This window comes from Pleurodeles waltl, chromosome 4_2, assembly GCF_031143425.1.
Source record: "Pleurodeles waltl isolate 20211129_DDA chromosome 4_2, aPleWal1.hap1.20221129, whole genome shotgun sequence".
In the NCBI taxonomy this organism is placed as follows: Eukaryota; Metazoa; Chordata; class Amphibia; order Caudata; family Salamandridae; genus Pleurodeles; species Pleurodeles waltl.
Window position 1 is genome coordinate 277,816,141 of NC_090443.1, and position 20,036 is coordinate 277,836,176.

Consider the following 20,036-nt stretch of genomic DNA (forward strand, 5'->3'; position numbering starts at 1 on the left):
CCTGCTCACTGTTACAACTGCGGCAACTGCACTGAATACACATTCAAAAGACACACTGGCTACTGGACAAGCCAGATACTTTATTGCTAGCCTGCTGAGCTCTGGCCATTGGCACAACTTCCCATACCAATACACCAATGGGTTTTGAGCCACATACAGCTTTTTGTTTTCATCCAGATACTCCTGGAAAATCCTCTGAAGTGTCATTGGTTCTGCTGTTTGCTTGATGTCAGGTCAGTCACCTGGAAAACTTGTCCACATAGACAATATTGGTCCCTAATCTCTCACAATACAACGCCCGACCAAGAAATGATAACCTCAAATAAGGTGCTGTCCTAGGAGGGAAGGGGGTCGGGACAAATTAATAATAGAAACAAAGACTTGTGCCCTCTGAGTGGTGTCCAGTTTGCTATTCTGCTCGGGAATCCCCCTATTGTCTTCCTCTTTTGGGGTTTGCAGGAGAGTCAACTAAAGGGAAGGAACAAACACACTATATTAGCATTGGCATGCATTACCATAGTTCAAATAACATCTGAGCAATGGAAGTACAAGTATTCAAAGATGCTTATAACAACAATTTTCTTATTTTTTGAATTTGCTTTTTCTCTTTAAAAGTTTGCAAATAGTTTCTTGAACTCCCAGCAGATAGTGTGGGAGTCTTATGCTGGGATTATTTTACAACCCTTGAAGTTTTTATTTTTTGTATAATTTTTGCGGACCAGATTCAAGAATAGTGCACTAACCTTGTTTTCTCTTCTTTTGCTTACTCTTCCTTTCATTGCAGGTTACGCCCTCACATGTCAGAATGACCAGCGGACCAATTTGTGAACGGCCACAGCCACAAAAAGGATTCACACCGTCGCTCATGGTATGTCTTTTCTGAAATGCGGGGATCAGAGAAGTCCACTGAACCGCTTAGAGATGACTGCAGGGGTGCAGATGCCACTGGGTCAGTCGAGGAAGCTTGGACCAGGGAGAAGAGGCTGTGATGATCCAGGAGAGTGGGAGGGAGGATATGGTAAATAAAGTCAAGAATCTGATTGGGGTTTGACCGAGTATTTATAGGTAGATAGTGTTTTCAGGAAGGGCACGTGAATCACTCTGGAAAGTCCCAGTATTGGTGGTACATGAATCTCTCTGGAAAATACCTGACTGGAAAGTTCCTGTCTGCAGGCACATGGATAATTATCAAGCATGTGAATAAAAGGCCCTGACTGGAACGTCCCCGTATTGGTGGTGCATGAACCAGTTTGGAAAGTCCCTGCCTCCAGGCACATGGATAATTATCAATCATGTGAACAAGAACATGTGAAACAAAAATTAGAGGCCCTTTAGTCTAGGCTAGGGATCATTACAAGCACATGGAACATTGCAAACACAAAGATAATTTAAAGGTTTGGTATAGGCAACAGTGAAACTAAACTTAGCTCAAGTACTTAACCTAAGTTGTGTGAGGTTGAGGAGCATCTGCATGATTTATAAAGCGAATGGTTGCAGAACATAATGTACATGCTTGGGTGCAGTATTTAGTGATTGTAACACTTGACCTCTTTTGCCTTTGCATCTGTACTGGACCTAAGATCTACCACTTGAAACCAAGCCAATGCAGAGGTTAGGTTTGAATCTTATGATGCTGTTGTTGTTGGTGTTCTTGTTGCTGGTGTTGGCTGCTATGAGACATGACTGCGCTCTCTGGAAGTTGAAGGAGGCACCCCATAACTGCGGAGAGGGACTCTAAGTTCCAGCCGTTCTTCTTCCATTTCTCTGGCATGCTCAACAATCCACCTCTTGCATTTTGAAACATCCCCTTCAGAAAAAGAAATGAAAGTGAGAAGAACTTTTTATAGCATGGATCAAGTTGGGTGGCACAGATGTACTCTTTGGACTTGATAACGTCATTTTGTCAGCTTGCATTACAAGTTAAATGACAGCTTCAGCTCTCAACCAAAGAATACCTTCTGAGTTTTCGTTCACACCCTTGAATGTGAACTTTTCAGATACCATCTTTAGCTGCTGCGATAGCAGATGCAACAATGGGATAGCTTGGCCCATTGTACTGTCCTCCTTGCAAACTTCCTGTGTGAAAACCTCAAAAGGGAGCAGTATCTGTGTCAGGCATTTGACTAGGCCTGATTTGTCCGCGTCCATGGTCATAGCTTTTCCAATTTCATCCCCTCCTCTTAGAATGACATAGGCAGTGACCTGTTTCTACTGCTCAAGCAGACATTGCAACATATAACAGGTTGAGTTCCAACATGTTGGCACCTCCTGTATCAGGGCTTCAACTGGTACTCTTTACCACACTGAATAATCTGTAACTGCTTCCGGGCTTCAAAAGACTAGCTGAAATCAGTGCAAATTTGTCTCCAGGTGGTCAGTGTGCTGCTGACTGTTTTTTATTTTTTGAGAAAGTCTTGCACAACCAGTTTGATGCACTGTGCCAAACTCAGGACCCCGAAATAGCAACTGTCTGCCATCACCTTGATAATGTTACTTTCATTGCCTGTGGCAACAAATCCAATTAAGAAACCTCTGGATCACAGCCATTCGAACACCTTGCTATTAAATTCATCCAAGATGTTTGCAGCTGTATGTGATGGCAAGCATGGCTACTGTTGCATGCCACCAAAAGCTCTTAAAACGTTCTTCAGGGCCAAGGCCTGTATATAGCTTTTGCTTTACCTCCGCAAAAGAGATCCAATGTGCAGTGGTGCCATGTAGTCAATAGCCGGAAAACTGGTCCACATGTCTGTCATCAGGTGGATAGCATGGACAACATTTTGCTGCAAAGCTTGTCCAACCAATTGAAGCCCATTGTGATGCAGCACTGGAACAACAACTCTGGCAAAGTGGGTCTGACTTGGAACCTTCCAATTTTGGGCAGATGGTTACCACAAACTCTAAGAATTCTACACTTTTCACAAAAGAAAAAGGGAGGAGGTCCAGTGCTAACATTTTTGGCACCTTCCCATTGCACAAACGTGCCATTGGGTGTATGCTGCACCTCCTGGATTTTCTTCTTTAGTGGGGCCACTTACGCAGGAGACTTTTGAGATGTAGGTGGTGGTAGACTCAATGTGTGTTGTGGTGCTGTCACCGTAAGCCTGACTCTGAGTCTTCCTGTGCCATTGTGAGGTCGCTAAGACAGCTGATTCTGGTGCACTGCTGCGGATAGGGCTGCTTTGTGTGAGGATGTCACCCTCTTCTTCCTCACCTTCCATCGTGATTTGACCAGCAGTAGCTGATGTTTCCCAAGTCTCCTCTCCTTCACCACCACAACCACATACAACATTTTTTAAGGCGCTTTCAGCATTCCGATGGAAGGCGCTCCTTTCACTGGATTGCATGATGTTTTTTCACATGGGTCGTTTTGCCTCCAGTGCCATAGCTTACCTCGACAAACATGTGCATGGCAAATGAAGCATATAACAATGTTCTCCTCCTGTTTCATAATAGTAAAACAAAAAGGCCCAAACTGGGGAGAAGTACTTTCTTACTGGGACAATGCCTGAAGAAGAACTGGAGGTAGGTAGGCATGTCGATTGACTCTCTGCAGTGCACTTCTACTCAGGTACGTGTTGGTGTAGGTCTTTGCTGGGGCCTTACAATTATGGGAGCTGGCATTGGTGCCTGTGCCACATCCCTCAAAGCAGATAATGTCGGACACCTCTGTGCCAGCTTCCACAATGACTTGCCTGTTGTCGTTATCCACCTAACCATAATTCCCTTTGATGATTCTAAGGCTTTCTGGAACTTTTCTTTTCCCTTGCCTCTCCAAGCATCTCCCGGACTCTGCCATGGTCCACGCCATCATCATCAGAAGTGGTGCTTGGAGAAGATGGTGGAAAAGCACCCTTACTTTTTCTTGCTGGAGATCTTGGAGCCACTGATTTTAAAAGAGGAGATTCTTGCTTGACAGGAAGCTCAACCTCCTGTTCTGATCTACCTTTGGGAAGATCTACTTTTGATAGCTGTGGCTGCTGTCCACTTTGCTCTGTTTCCTGATACGATTGGATACTACTATGCAAAAGAAACAAATCCAATTCAGTGTCACTGCTGGTCAGCATTGCCATGATTGCAGTGGCTGACTCACTGACAAACATGGTCTTGGGCTTAGGTTAGGGTGTTGCTTTAGATGTGGGAGTGCTGCTCCCTGGTTCCTCCCTGGAGGCTGGTGTGGCAGGCACACTTCTCCCATAAAATGTTGAGATCACAATGCCAATGGTGGAAAGCTGTTTCTTCTCACTTCCCACTTTCTTGGGAGCAACTTTCTTTGGAGCCTTCTTAAAGCTCTCAGTTAACAGTGGCATTAAACTGCACAAGTAGAAGAGATTGGAGAACTAACTGTACAGGTCTTCTCTTTGGCAGCACTGTAATGTGACAGCTCTTCCCTTGTGCATCTAAAAGCAACCAAGCAAGAAAAATATGTAGTAACTGAAACATGGCACTGTTGCAGGTTGAAAAAGTACAGACAAACGCAATATTAGTGTGGTTGGTTTCTTCTGTAATACAAACCAATTTAATCAAACATTGTAAAGTCAAACCACACCACCAAATCATAAAATGTAATTTCAAATTATGCAGCACAACTTGCAGTTGTAGCTCTTTGTTTTATCTCATCAGTTTTAAAGGAGACACCTGCAGTAGTCATAGAGAAGTGCATGGTTAAATGGAATCATTCTTTAAAAACCTACGGCAGAAGGTTGTCCAGGGGAAATGGAATAATCATTAAATAAATAATTATGCTGCTGATTTGTCTGCATGCATCGCAGCCAGGATGTCAAGGAGAAAATAGAATTATTATATACCTAAAGAAACCAAATGCTGTAGCATGGCTGTGCGCCTAAGGTAGCTGAATGGATGGATGGAATATATGTGGGTGGATGGATGGGTGGATGGATGGATCGATGGGTTGATGGATGGATGGACCAAAGGAAAATGCAGAATTAAACAAAAAATTAAATAAAATTTTTAAAATTACGAAAATCATTAAAGAAATGTAAAAACTAAAAAAAAGAAAGAAAAAAATAATAATTCTTTTTTTTACAAATTAACATAAAATTACATGAAAAATGACAATGAAAAATAACATAAAAATTAAATACAATTACAAATTAAAATGAAAAATGTCAATTAAAATAGAAAGATAAAATAAAATTTAAAATTTGAACATAAAATAAACAAATGATTATTAATTGCTGATGTTTGCATGCAAGCCTACGGCAAAAGCACACTGGCTGCATGAACAAAATGGATGACAGCCACATGGTCAAACATCAAAAAGGAGCAAGGAGGCATGGCAAGCAAAGATCTCTTGCAAGCCCTTGGCAAAGGGACACTGTCTGGTTGTACAAAATGGCCGTCAGCCACATGGTTAAACACAACTACAAGGACCAAGGTGGCGCAGGGAACAAAGAACACATGCAAGCCTATGCCAAAGACACACTGGCTGGATGCACAAAATGGCTGCCAGCCACATGTTCAAATAACATCAAGGAGGCCTCGCAAACAAAGTAAACATGCAAGCCTAAGGCAAAAGGACGCTGGCTGGATGCACAAAATGGCCACCAGCCACATGTTCATTCAACAACAAGGAGCAAGGAGGAAAGGGGAACAAGAACACTTGCAAACCTATGCCAAAGATACACTGACCGAATGCTCTAAATGTCCGCCAGCCACATGGTCAAACAACAACAACAAGAGCAAGGAGAACAAAGAACACATGCATGCCTATGGCAAAGACACGTTGCCTGGATGTACAAAATGGTCGCCAGCCACATGGTCAAACAACAACAAGAGCAAGAAGAACAAAGAGCACATGCAACCAAATACATTGACTACACAAATTGCCCTTGGCTACATGGAGCATGAAGAACAAAGACAAATGGTGGATGATGGCAAACCCATACACATAGCCACACACGTGTCTCCATTTTGAAGATCTTAAAACAAGGTCTTTTAAAAGAAATCCTGTGTTTTAAGTACCCTCTCACAATTTGCACTCCTTTACCTTTTCACCACTCCTTAAGATCCCCTCATGCTTGCGTAATTGTCAGAAAATCTGATGGTCATAACCCCTGCAGTCTTACTGACCAAGCTACGCCTCTGGGGAAAATCAACGAATTCAACAGTAGAAAAATGGCTCATCAGACCATAAAACAGCCCAGAAACAGCCAAAAACAGCCCACTGACTGATCTGTCAGATCAGCCCTTTATGTCACTGCCGGGTTGCTCTATAGGCCAGGCTGACCCTCCTTGTGACTCATGTAATTTCTGTGACACTATGCCTCTAAAGTCTCCATTAGACTGTTGCAGCCAATCTTTTTTCTCTGTCCAATGTCTTTCTTGACTGTCTCCCTTTCCGAACAGTTTGCTTCTTCCTTGTCTCTTTGTCACTGCTGATTCCTCCATCCTCTACATATCATGTTTGTTGCTCACTCAGTCTCTCTTTAGCCTATTTTTTCCTACCTTCCTTCCACCTCCACCTCCACCTCAATCTCTTCTCCTCTCTCTTCCACTTACTGCTTCTCACCCTTGTCAATTTCACATCTGATCCAAGATGTGAAGAAACATGGAGAAAGCAGCTTTCCTTTCCATGGAAGTGAGACCAATGTGAGGAGTGCCAGCGCTCCTAATTTAAGAGTGGAGAACAGAGGGGCCACCATAGCCCACATTCTCACTGTCCTAAGCTCTGCCCTGCAATGGCATGGTTGCAATTGGTGTTGGTAGCTCTAGGCTCTGACCATTCTTGCACGGTTTGTTTCTGGTGAGGAATTTGAAACCACGCAGAGCTTGCTGCTTGTGTTATGTCACTAGTGTCTATTGTACTGCTCTGTAGAAAATTCTGGATGATGCCATGATGCCAGGTGTCAGGAGACATGGGAAGCAGCAGTGCTGATGGGGATGATGTGCTGCTGATGTAGAGTACCATCCTGCCTATACACACAGGGTACAGGCCTGCCATACATGATTGGCAGCTGATGCTCTCAAAATGTGGCAAGGTGAACAGTAGGTATGAGGTGGGTAGTGTTCAAGCTCTGCAGAACTCAGGTGCCTCAGAGTTGCGTATGCAGATGAAGCACAACAAGCTGGTACAGCCTGGATTGCTGAGGGATAAAATGGATCTGCTGCTTCTCAGTGAGTAGTTGGTCATATCTATGTGTGCAGTAAGGGTAGCCACTCACAGAGCTGCAGAGGTGATATCCATTGCAGTTTTGCTACTCTTGCTCTAGTGTATCTCAGTGTTAGAAATGCGTTCTATAGTTGGCAGTCAGTTTACACCCTGTCCAAGTAGAGACCCTCACTCTAGTCAGGATGAGGGAGATACACAGCTCAGATAACCCCAGCTCACCCCCTTGGTAGCTTGGCACAAGCAGTCAGGCTTATCTCAGAGGCATTGTGTAAAGTATTTGCATAAACACACACAGTAACGCAGTGAAAATACCACAAAGGTATTCCTCACCTGTTTAGAAAAATAGGCAATATTTATCTAAATCAAACAAGGCCAAAACTACAAAAATACAACATACACAAGTAGAAATACGAATTTTAAAACATTAAGGCCCTCATTACAACATTGGCTGTAAAAGCCGCTTACCGCCGTGCAGAAGACCGCCAACACTCCGCCGCGGCCACGGAAATCAGGCACATCTATTATGACCCACAGCTCGGAATCCGCCAAAATTCAGACACCCCCACAAGTCCGCCACACCAAAGGTCAGTGATAAACTGCCGAAAACAAATCCTCCACCATCACGCCAACAGAAATACGCCCACACTATCACGACACACGAATCCACGTGGCAGTCTTTCAAACGCGGCATTCCACTGGCGGTACACACCGCCACGCTCAAAATACACACACTTTTACAAAACACAGCCACATTGGACAATTCAAAATACAAACACCTGATACACATGCACACACCACTCCCACACACCCATTACAATATAAAACACACACCCACATCACCCACAAACCCCTACAACAAAATTACAGAGAGAAGGCCAGAGAGAGACACCACAAACAACTACCAAGCATCCACAGGCACACAATACCATCACCCACATAACTTCCACGCACCTCACACAACACACCACTAAATATCACTCCACTTATCACTACATACACCACCCCACACATCACCCACACCACCCCATGGCATGGCAAAGACACCCCAGGATCTCTGAGGAGGAGCTCAGGGTCATGGTGGAGGAAATTGTCCGGGTAGAGCCACAGCTATTCGGATCAGAGGTGCAGCACACCTCCATAGCTAGGAAGATGGAGCTATAGCGAAGAATAGTGGACAGGGTCAACGCAGAAGGGACAGCACCCAAGAAATAGGGATGACATCAGGAAGAGGTTGAACGACCTATGGGGGAAGGTGCATTCCATGGTCTCAAGACACCACCTTGCGGTTCAGTGGACTGGCAGCGGGCCACCACCTCCTCCCCCACAACTAACAACATGGGAGGAGCAAGTCTTGGCGATTCTGCATCCTGAGGGCCTCGCAGGAGTAGATGGAGGAATGGACTCTGGTAAGTCAAATCTTAACTATTACATCCCCACCCTACTTGCATGCTATCACATACCCCCACCCTCACCCTCACCCCATCACTCCAACTCCTGACAAATGTCCCAACATCACAAACCACACATCCTAACACCAAGCTCTGCATGCAACAACAAAGCATGGACACCCATAACCAAAGCATAGCCACTGCACATACCCATACACCCACCTAAACCACCATAACACAAGGTCCCACACAGGAATGCCAGCACTGGGGTACAAGGTCACCCACCTATTGCACACCATGGCACACATAGATGTAATAAACATCCTTTTATACCCCTGCAGGGCCCCTACCCAACGTCACCGGACAGGAGGGTCCACACATGTCCACACCACCAACAGAAGAGGTCCACAGTGATGGCAGCAGCTCTGTCCAACTGGATCTAGATGACCAGCGCGGCCCATCGGGGACCTCTGGACAGTCGGTTCCCCTGACACAGTCACAGGCCACCACAGAGCTTCCCCCCTCTGGAAACACCAGCACAGCACCTACCCAGCGGGCCCATACCTCTGTCCCCAGGACACGTCAGTCAGCAGTGTGTCCACCACTACAGGGAACCCAGGCTAACCCACAACCCCAACAACAACAGGCACCTGGGGGCAGTGGTAGTGGGCACACGGTCCAGGGGACGGAGGCCCAGGAACACAGGGGAACTGGGAGGGCTGCTGTGCGACAGGGGGAAGACAGGCCAAGGGAACCCACTCTCCACGAGGCCCTCTCCAACATCATGGGAGCCTACCACCACTCCCAGGAGACAATGGCAACGGTACTGGCCAAGTTTGAGGAGACACAGCGCCTGCAGGAGGAACAGTATTTGGGCTTCAGGGAGGAACTCAGATCCATCATTTCCACCCTGGGCACCATCGTAGGGTTGCTGAAGGAAGTCCTCAACACCAGGAGGGACACTGTGGCACAACAAGGGCCCCCTGACACTAGCCTGGACGATGAACTGCCCACCACTTCCGCCGGCGCTACTGGACAGGAGGCACCGCCACAGGACCACCACACCAGCACCCCACCCCCTGCCGAGGGAGAATCACCACGCAAATGGTCCCTGAGATCCAGGACAAAGACAGAGAACGATGCCAAGACCCCCGCCAAGAAATGAGACCACCCTGAATGTCATCCTTCTGTCCCACTTTGTCACCCTGTCCATCCTCAAACTGCCCCAGCTCCACTTCCTATGCCCATTTGGGCAATGAACCTGTGAGACTAATAGACTGGGCTCTGCAATGGACATTCCTCCACCATCACCCCTCACCATTTTACAACCCCCTACCAATATTGAGCACTTAAACAAACACCCTTGAAGCAAAAACAATCTGGAGTCAGTCTGTGATTTCGAAATAGTGTATTAGCAATTACAGTGTCAAAATGCACTTTCAAATGTAATGTAAACATACCTATGTCACACTGCTCTAGTCCATAAGGAAACAAAGCAGATGCAACACAGTGGGACCCACATCTGTGAAATCGTAAGGGAAAGTGACAACTCAGTGACCATACACTGGGTGAAAACGACAGACAGTAGAGAGGTAGCAGTGTTAAAGTACATGTAGTAGGCAGGTTTGTATTCTTACCTGTGTCTCACTGGAAATATTGCAGGATCACCGAGTTCCTGTTGTCGATGTCCTCTTCTTCTGCTTCCTCGTCTCCACTGTCCACAGGCTCCACAGCTGCAACACCGCCATCTGGACCATCCTCCTGCAGAAAAGGCACCTGTTGTCGCAAAGCTAAGTTGTGAAGCATACAGCAGGCCACGATGATCTGGCACACCTTCTTTGGTGAGTAGAATAGGGATCCACCTGTCATATGGAGGCACCTGAACCTGGCTTTCAGGAGGCCGAAGGTCGGTTCTATAGTCCGCCGAGTTCGCCCATGGGATTGTAGCGTTCCTCTGCCCTTGTCCTGGGATTCCTCACTGGGGTCAGTAGCCATGACAGGTTGGGGTAACCAGAGTCACCTGCAAATGGCGAGGGACAACTGTTAGACACACACTAACCTGTAGGGATATCCCCAGACAACCATTCCCACTGACTTGCTTCCAGGTGCTCACCTAATAGCCACACACGGTGCCTCTGGAGTTGCCCCATCACATAAGGGATGCTGCTATTCCGCAGGATGTAAGCGTCATGCACTGAGCCAGGGAATTTGGCATTCACATGGGAGATGTACTGGTCGGCCAAACACAACATCTGCACATTCATGGAATGATAACTCTTCCGGTTTCTGTACACCTGTTCACTCCTGCGGGGGGGGACCAAGGCTACATGTGTCCCAATCAATGGCACCTAAGATGTTGGGGATATGTCCCAGGGCATAGAAGTCACCTTTCACTGTAGGCAAATCCTCCACTTGAGGGAAAACGATGTAGCTGCACATGTGTTTCAGCAGGGCAGACAACACTCTGGACAACACGTTGGAAAACATAGTCTGGGACATCCATGATGCTATGGCCACTGTTGTTTGACATGACCCACTTGCAAGGAAATGGAGTACTGACAGCACCTGCACTTAAGGGGGGATTCCTGTGGGATGGTGGATAGCTGATATCAGGTCTGGCTCCAGCTGGGCACACAGTTCCAGGATTGTGGCACGATCAAGCCTGTATGTGATGATCACATGTCTTTCCTCCATTGTCGACAGGTCCACCAGTGGTCTGTACACCGGAGGATGCCGCCATCTCCTCACATGTCCCAGTGGACGGTGCCTATGAAGGACAACAGCGAGCACAGAGTCAACCAACTCAGAGGTATGTACCCACAGCTCACACAGAACATGAATCATAATCCTAAATTTGGCCTGTATGAGTGTTGAGGCAAGGCCTAGGTATGTGTGACGCAGTTAAAAATTAAGCCATGTGGGCCCCTGAAATGGCGGCTACCTGACCTGTAAAGTGGGACAATGGGATGTGAGGTAACTGCGCTGGCGTTGTTCGCCATCGCGGTACGTGGTCGAAGACCGCGGCACAATTCTGCATTGGTTAACATTGGACCCTATGGGTCCCAGGAGCCAATGAAGATGTGCGCCGGCGGTGACGGTACACACCGCCACGGACGTGACCGCCATTTTCTATCTGTTCAATCACTCGATACCTGATCTTCGACAGTGCTGCTGTGACCTCGGTCTGGAAGAGACAATGGCTCGTGCGTCTGGGGAAAGGGCCCCTGCCTTCACATCGGAGGAGTTGGAGATACTCGTGGATGGGGTCCTCCCCCAGTACACGCTACTCTTCGGTCCTCCAGACAAACAGGTAAGTACACTGGGAGCATGCTGTATGGGCTATGCCTGTGTGGAGTGGGGTGGATGAAAGATGGGGGGGGAGATTGAGGCGTGCATGAAACAACAGTGAGTGCATGTGCACATGGCAAGGGTAGGGATGGGGGCCAATGATTGTGACGGTGCAGTTGGTAATAACTTTTCTTTTCCCCCTGTAAAATTCATGTAGGTCAGCGCCCACCAGAAAAAGGATATTTGGCGTGCCATCGCCAAGGACGTCCGGACCCTGGGGGTGTACCACAGACAGAGCACTCACTGCCGGAAAAGATGGGAGGACATTCGCCGCTGGAGCAAGGAGACGGCGGAGGACCAGCTGGGTATGGCCTCCCAATGTAGGAGGGGTGCACGTCGCACGATGACCCCCCTGATCTTCAGGATCCTGGTGGTGGCGTACCCGGAGTTGGATGGGTGCTTGAGGGCATCACAGCAGCCACAAGGGGATGAGTACACTCTCATTCTGCTGATTTTGAATGCAGTGGAGGTGTCTGGGTGGGGGAGGTGGGCTGTGGGTTTCCCTAGGCCAGGGCGAGTGTGCTAGTTAGGTCCCCTTGTTCTGGCAGACCCTGTGGCACCCCACCCCACCTGTGTACAGTGCCAAGTACACCTAGACAGGCTCCTGTGTCATCCATGTGTGCAGATGTCGGCCATAGCCTTGTAGGCTATGTCCCAGGGAGAGAACAGTGGAGCCCAAGTGTGCGGCGTAGTGCAGGGGGCTTCTGTGTCTGTTTTGTCCGCCAACGGTAGCGGTAATGCATGCACTCAACATGTCTTTCTTCTGTCGTCCCCCCCTTTTTGTGGTCTCCCTGTTCTTGTGTGCATTAGCATCATCAGGCGGAGGAGCAGTGGCACCGGAGCAGGAGGGAGCTGCATCCCACATGGCCCTGGAGGGCGAGACAATAGACTCGGAGTTCACCAGTGGGACGGAGGGCAAGGGGAGCTCCACGGCGGGGACAGGAGCTGACACCAGTGATACGGACTCATCCTATGATGGGAGCTCCCTTGTGGTGGTGGCAACATCTGTGCCCCCCGCATCTACAGGTACAGCCGCCACGCCCCCTACCAGCACTGCCCTCCCAGTAGCCCCTCAGCCTTTGCCCCGTGCCCGCTCACCTACGAGTGTGAGCATCACCTTCGCCCCAGGCACCTCAGCCCCTGCCCCAGTCACCCGTGCTGCCCTCAGTGAGGAGGCCATTGACCTCCTCAGGTCCCTCACTGTTGGGCAGCCTACCATTTTGAATACCATCCAGGGTGTAGAGAGGCAGTTGCAACAAACAAATGCATTCCTGGAGGGCATTCATTCTGGTCAGGCGGCCCTTCAGCGAGCTTTTCAGTCTCTGGCCTCAGCACTGATGGCAGCCATTGTCCCTGTCTCTAGCCTCCCCCTCCAACTTCCTCCACCCAGACCCAATCCCCTCTACCTCAGCCTATCCCAAGCACACCTTCAGACCAGCATGCACACACGTCAACACACAAGGGAAGCTCTGCCAAACATAAGCACCACACAGCCCACAGGCACTCACCCAAGCATCGCACACATGCAGACACACCAACATCCACTCCCTCCACTGTGTCACCCTCCTCCTCGTCTCCCTCCTCCCTCCCAGTCTCGTCTACACTCACACCTGCATGCACTACATCTACAGCCACTACTTCCATCACCAGCACACACACCACTACACCCCGCTCACGTGCAGTCACCACCCCCACTGCCATTCACACATCCCCTGTGTCCACTCTCAGTGTGTTTGTGACGCCACTTCCTAAGATACACAAACGCAGGCACACACACACCCAACAGCCATCCACCTCACGACAGCCTCCAGTGCATGCACTTTCACCCAAAGTCACCAAACGAACACCTCCTACAACCACAACCTCTTCCTCCACTCCTGAACCCCCTCCAGCTACCCGTCCCAGTGTTCCCAAGAAACCTTTCCTGTCCAACCTTGACCTCTTTCCTTCACCTCCCCCACCCCGTCAGTCTCCTAGGGCCCGACTCTCCAGGTCCCAAGCTAGCACCTCAGCCACAACATCTCCGGGACCAGTGGTGCCTGTAGTCACCGGAATCTAGAGTGCACCGGCCACCAGGGCAGCCAGTGTGGCACGGAGCCACAGCACGGACAGTCCCCCACCTGTCAAGCATCAAAAGATGGCCAGTGCCCGGCGGGAGAGGGGGAAGACTCCAGCCACCAAAGCCGCTCCCAAGGGTACAGGTGGGAGTGTGGAGTCAGCTGCGACACCTTCCAAGGTGGGGAAGGGCCACAAGAAAGTCAGCAAGTCTGGGAAGAGCAGCACAGCGGAGAAGACCGCCATCATCCCCGCTGCCCAGGAGGCCACCGCCACCAGCCCTGCTGCCCAGGAGGCCACCGCCAGCACCAGCCCTGCTGGCCAGGAGGCCACTGCCATCATCCCCGCTGCCCAGGAGGCCACCAGCCCTGCTGCCCAGGAGGCCACCACCAGCACCAGCCCTGCTGCCCAGGAGGCCACCGCCAGCACCAGCCCCGCTGGGCCAGACAGGACCGCCAGCAGCTGAGTCACTGCCAAGGACCCCACCGCCATAAGCACCGCTGAACAGGACACCGCCGCCACAAGCACCGCTGCCAAGGACACCGCCGCAACAAGCACTGCTGCCAAGGACACCGCCGCAACAAGCACCGCTGCCAAGGACACCGCCGCAACAAGCAACGCTGGCCCAGGAGCGCCAAGGGCACTGACGCTACTGAGTCCGTCATGAGCAGGATGAAGCACTCTGGGCACAAGGCCCCCTCCAGAACCAGTGGAGAGATACATCCACTACCTCTGTCCTTGGCAGGAAGAAGCACTCTGGGCACAAGGCCCCCTCCAGAACCAGTGGAGAGATCCATCCACTACCTCTGTCCTTGGCAGGATGAAGCACTCTGGGCACAAGTCCACCTCCAGAACCAGTGGAGAGATCCATCCACTACCTCTGTCCTTGGCAGGATGAAGCACTCTGGGCACAAGTCCCCCTCCAGAACCAGTGGAGAGATCCATCCACTACCTCTGTCCTTGCCAGGAAGAAGCACTCTGGGCACATGGCCCCCTCCAGAACCAGTGGAGAAAGGCATCCACCTGAGAGACCGTGGCTGTGCACTCTCCAGGATGAAGCAGTGGGCAACCCACCCACTGTAGAGACTTGAGAGACTGTGGCTTTGCACTCCCCAGGATAATGCAGTGGGTAACCCACCCACTGTAGAGACTTGAGAGACTGTGGCTTTGCACTCCCTAGGATAATGCAGTGGGCAACCCACCCACTGGAGAGACTTGAGAGACTGTGGCTTTGCACACCTCAGGATAAACCAGTGGGCAACCTACCCAATGGAGAGACTTGAGAGACTGTGGCTTTGCACTCCCCAGGATTGAACAGTGGGCAACCCACCCACTGGAGAGACTTGAGATTCTGTGGCTTTGCACTCCCCAGGATAAAGCAGTGGGCAACCCACCCACTGGAGAGACTTGAGATACTGTGGCTTTGCACTCCCCACGGTAAATGCAGTGGGCAACCCACCCACTGGAGAGACTTGGGAGACTGTGACTTTGCACTCGCCAGGATTGAACAGTGGGCAAACCACCCACTGTAGAGACTTGAGAGACTTTGGCTTTGCACTCCCCAGGATTGAACAGTGGGCATGTGGCCCCCTCGTGGATTTGGCGTTGTGCACTCAACCGGCTGAGGTGCCCCCCCTTTCCCTTCCCCCTGAGGTGCCTGTTTTATTGCTATCTGATGCCCCTGCAGTGTTCTCTCCGTCATGTTCGGGGATTGAGTGTGGGCCTCGCCCATGCCGTGTGGGCCCAGTGTTCCACGGACTTCAATGGAGCACTACCTGGACTACTATTCTTGGTTTATATATTTGTTTATAGTGTACATATATTTTTGCGTACTGGATTTTAATATATTACAATGGTTACACTCATTTCCTTTTGTCCTTGCATTCTTCCAGGGGGGGTTGGGGGTGTAACTGTAATGTATCATGCTGTAATAGTGTGTGTGTTGTCGTTGGTGAGGGTGGGGGTGGGGGTGTTGCGTCTGTGTGTCACAGTTTTTTCCCTCCCCCCTCCCCTGTGTCATAGGTGCAGTACTCACTATGGTCTTCGCCGCCGGTGTTCGTGCTCCTGGTAGAGGAGCAAGAAGATGAGGGCTGGCAGGATCTGGAGCTCAGGTTCCCTGGCGTCCAGATTCCTCGTGGGGTGTTTTGAGGTGAGCGTTTTCCCTTTGAAGTCCTGTTTCTGCCGTGTTTTTGTTCGCAGTGAATCCGCCCCGGAAAAGGTGGCGGATTGGCCTCTCATGATACTGTGGGCGGTACATTGTCCTCCACCTGTCTGTTGGTGTTTGTTGCTACCGCTGTGGCAGTCAGAGTGTTAAAGTGGCTGTCTTTGTTGGTGGTTTCCGCCACGGGCGTGATTCAATTTTTTTTTCCCGCCTGATGGAGGTCTTACTGCCGCTTTAACGCCGACCGCCAAGGTTGTAATGACCACCTAAATCCTCATAAAAACACTGAAAAACACAATAGCTCCAACTGCGGCTATCACAACGTCATTGATGAACTTGTTCCCAACAGACCAACGCCACTCACGTGGAAGATGGCACTTGTCATGGAATCACACAGACCCCCAGATAAGTACCCTTAGTAACAAAGAAAACAAACTGGTGCACAGAGCTGGGGAGGTGCAGTGCCACTGGATCCGGTGCAGCGTTGATTCCTTACTTCAGAGCCGGGGAGATGATGCAGCGTCAGTCCGAGGAGTCGGACCCTGACGATCCGGTAAGGTTGATAAATCTGGCAGGTCAAGAAGTGCTGGGTAACCTGAGTGGAGAAGGGTGTCATGGATGTCGATGACACAGCACTTATGACTTACGATGTCACAGGACTTCAGTGGGGCTGTGGCGCTTTGGGCCTGTGGCATCAGCTGCTGTCGTCGCACTCCAATGGGGACCACAGCTCCGGGTGAAGGCAGCAGCGCAGAGTCGGGCAGGGGTGTTGGTCCTCGAGTCGTCCAGAATTCGATGCACCTGGTTCTTCTTGTTTTTAGGTCAGCTTTCACTCCCAAGGACCCAGTGACTGAAATAGGCACCACCTGGCGAGTAAGGGTCCACATCCCAGAGGCTTGTAGGTGAAGTCTTTGATGTCACAGAGACTTCTTAAAAGGAGGCAAGCTCAGTCCAAGCCTTTGGAGAAAATTCACAATTTCAGAAAGAAAAGTCCAGTCCTTTCCCTCTTAAGCAGAAGCAGCTGCAGCAGACCAGCACAGCAAAGTAACAGGCAGAGTGGCAGGTCCTCCTCAATCATCAAGCTCTTATCCTTGGCAGAGGTTCCCCTTGATCCAGAAGTAATCTAAACTTCTGGGGGCTTGGGACCACTACTTATACTAATTTCTTCTTTGAAGTAGGCAAACTTCAAAGGAGGGTCTCTGTTGTTCACAAGATCGTGCCCAGGCCTGGCCCCAGACAAACTCCAAGGGGGTTGGAGACTGCATTGTGTGAGGACAGACACAGCCCTTTCAGGTGCACGTGTCAGCTCCCCCCTCCCCACTCTAGCCCAGGAAGACTCATCAGAATATGCAGGACACACCTCTGCTCCCTCTCTGTCACTGTCTAGAGGGGCATCACAACCAGAGTGACCCAGATGTGGATTCCACAGGCAGGCAGAGGCACAGAATGGTTAAGGAAGAAAATGCCCATTTTCTGAAATAGGCATTTTCAAACAGACAATCTAAAAACCCCCCAAAATATTTTTTAATTGTGAGTTTAAAGACCCCAAACTCCATATCTCTATCTGCTCCCAATGGGAAACTGCACTAAAAGATATTTAAAGGCAATCCCCATGTTACCCTATAGGAGAGATAGGCCTTGCAATTGTGAAACACCGAATTGGGCAGTATTTCACTATCAGGACATGTAAAACCCCACAAGTAGATGTCCTATCTTTTAAACAATCTGCACCCTGCCCAATGATCCACATAGGGCCTACCTAAGTGGTGACTGACATGAAGTAAAAGGGAAGGTTTGGTCCTGGCAAGTGGGTACAGTTGCCAGGTCGAATTAGCAGTACAAAACTGCACACACAGACACTGCAGTGGCAGGTATGAGACATGTTTACAGGGCTACTCATGTGGGTGGCACAATCAGTGCTGCAGGCCCACTAGTAGCATTTAATTTACAGGCCCTGGGGACAAATAGTGTGCTTTACTAGGGACTTAGCAGTTAATCAGATGTGGCAATCAGAGAAACCCAATTACCAATACCGTATTTATCGGAGTATAACACGCACTTTTTCTCCCTGAAAATAGGGGGCAAATGATGTGTGCGTGTTATACGCCGATATAATGTTAAGGGTTTTTTTTCTGAAATTTCCTCTTAAAATGAGGTGCGTGTTATACGCCGGTGCGTGTTATACGCCGATAAATACGGTATCTTTTAGACAGAGAAAGACACTTGCACTTTAGAACTGGTTAGCAGTAGTAAAGTGCCCAGAGTATTAAAACCAGAAAAAAATGATTTACAGCACAGGATCCAAAAACAGGGGGACAGAAGCAAAAATGTACAGGAAAACAAAGCCAAGAACTGCCAGGTCTAACACTCTGCATTAGAGATATGGAGGACCATGGGGGTTAGATAAATTCCTTTTCAGTGTGGAACATCTGGACAGAAGCAGGCACTCACCAGAGAGCTGCTACAACTGTTATAACATTTACCCATATCAAATTTGCATTAGACGTCCAGAGATCTGTATTATGGGTAATGCACAGCCTTTCACTTTGTGGTGCCTGTCGTCCCTATGTGGACTCTCCACTAACTACACCAGTGAATTACCATATTTTGGATGCAATATAAATTAAAACATTATGTATGTCTGTATGTCATGACTGACAGTTATATCTTTCAATGGCTTTCTTGAGGCATTTATGGAAAGTCACCTTGGAATGTTATTTGACATAAATAAAAAGAAAGAGCAATTCAAGATGGCCACACATGCATAGGCAAATGTGCATACTGCACATGTACATGCATGTAAGTGTACATCTGCATGTGTGATACCATCTTAAAATGGGTGACCCTGACTCAGCTATGTAAACCTTGTGTTTAATGTACCTATTCTTAAATTCATCATCAGTATACCTACCCTATGAAATCTAGTTGTCCAACCTGATAACCTCCAGGATTTATATCGTTTGGTAATAATGGCACCCCAGGCCACTCTGAATAGAACATGTTTGTAGAAATAATAGCATTTAATGAGCCAGCATCTACCATGAGTTCCAACTTTCTTTCTCTAATGGTAAATTCTGCCTTGGGTCAGGTTTTTCTCTTTTCCTCACCCTTGCCCTCGCTTATGCGCAAAACTCTATAAGGTTTCATACTATTTTCTTGGGAGGGTATGTAATCTTTCAACACTGCTACTTTGCCTTTATTGTTTTCCTTGCACATCCTGGCAAAGTGACCTTTGCATCCAAATCACCTACAATCTTTCCCAACAGCGAAGTAACTCTTTGGTTCAAAGTATAATAGGTACTCCACATCTATTTCATATTCTGTGAAGACTTTTACCTCTAGACTGACACTTTCCTTCCTTGACGCCCCACTTAGATGTCACCACCTCCTCATCCACTCTGTTGACAGCCGACACCTCAGAACTTCCTTTGCTATCTCTCCTCTCCATCACTTTCATACAATATTCAGGTTCTGCAACGATTTTGGCAATTTCTATAGCCTCTTTCAGAGAAGGATTTTTGGCTGCCCATTACCGCTCTGCATTTTTCTGCTCTGGCACTGTACAATGAGTTGGTCCCTATTCTTCTCACCTGTCATTGCCCCAAATTTGCAGTTGCCAGAGAGTTCTCGTAATCTTGTGATAAGGTTATCCACTTGTTCACCTTCTCTGTGTGGCTGAGTATAAAATGTTGTCTTCTCATCACAACATTGGCTCCTTTAGCAAATATTAACTCCAACTTTTTAGTCTTCACAGTACACATCCTCAATTGGTTCCCCATTATGTCATTGATGTAGGTAGGTACTGGAAAACATGCTGCCCTTCCTTCATTAGGGTGCTTAATAGAATTGTTTTTTTCCGACTCGCTCTCAAATCTTCAGCATCTATCACTTCTTAGTAATTGTCAAAAATGTCCGCCCACTCCTCCCATTTTATAGCTGGACTCCAGGTTGT

General features: G+C 48.8%; 1 protein-coding gene across 1 annotated transcript in view; it reads left to right on the forward strand.

The window, feature by feature from the left end:
• The first annotated feature begins 3,535 nt into the window (after positions 1-3,535).
• Positions 3,536-20,036, forward strand: part of LOC138293849 (extracellular calcium-sensing receptor-like) — a 172,735-nt gene continuing 156,234 nt past the window's right edge. The window contains exon 1 of the mRNA XM_069233157.1: positions 3,536-3,571. Coding sequence (XP_069089258.1) covers positions 3,536-3,571 — 36 coding nt within the window. The remainder of the gene's footprint in view (positions 3,572-20,036) is intronic.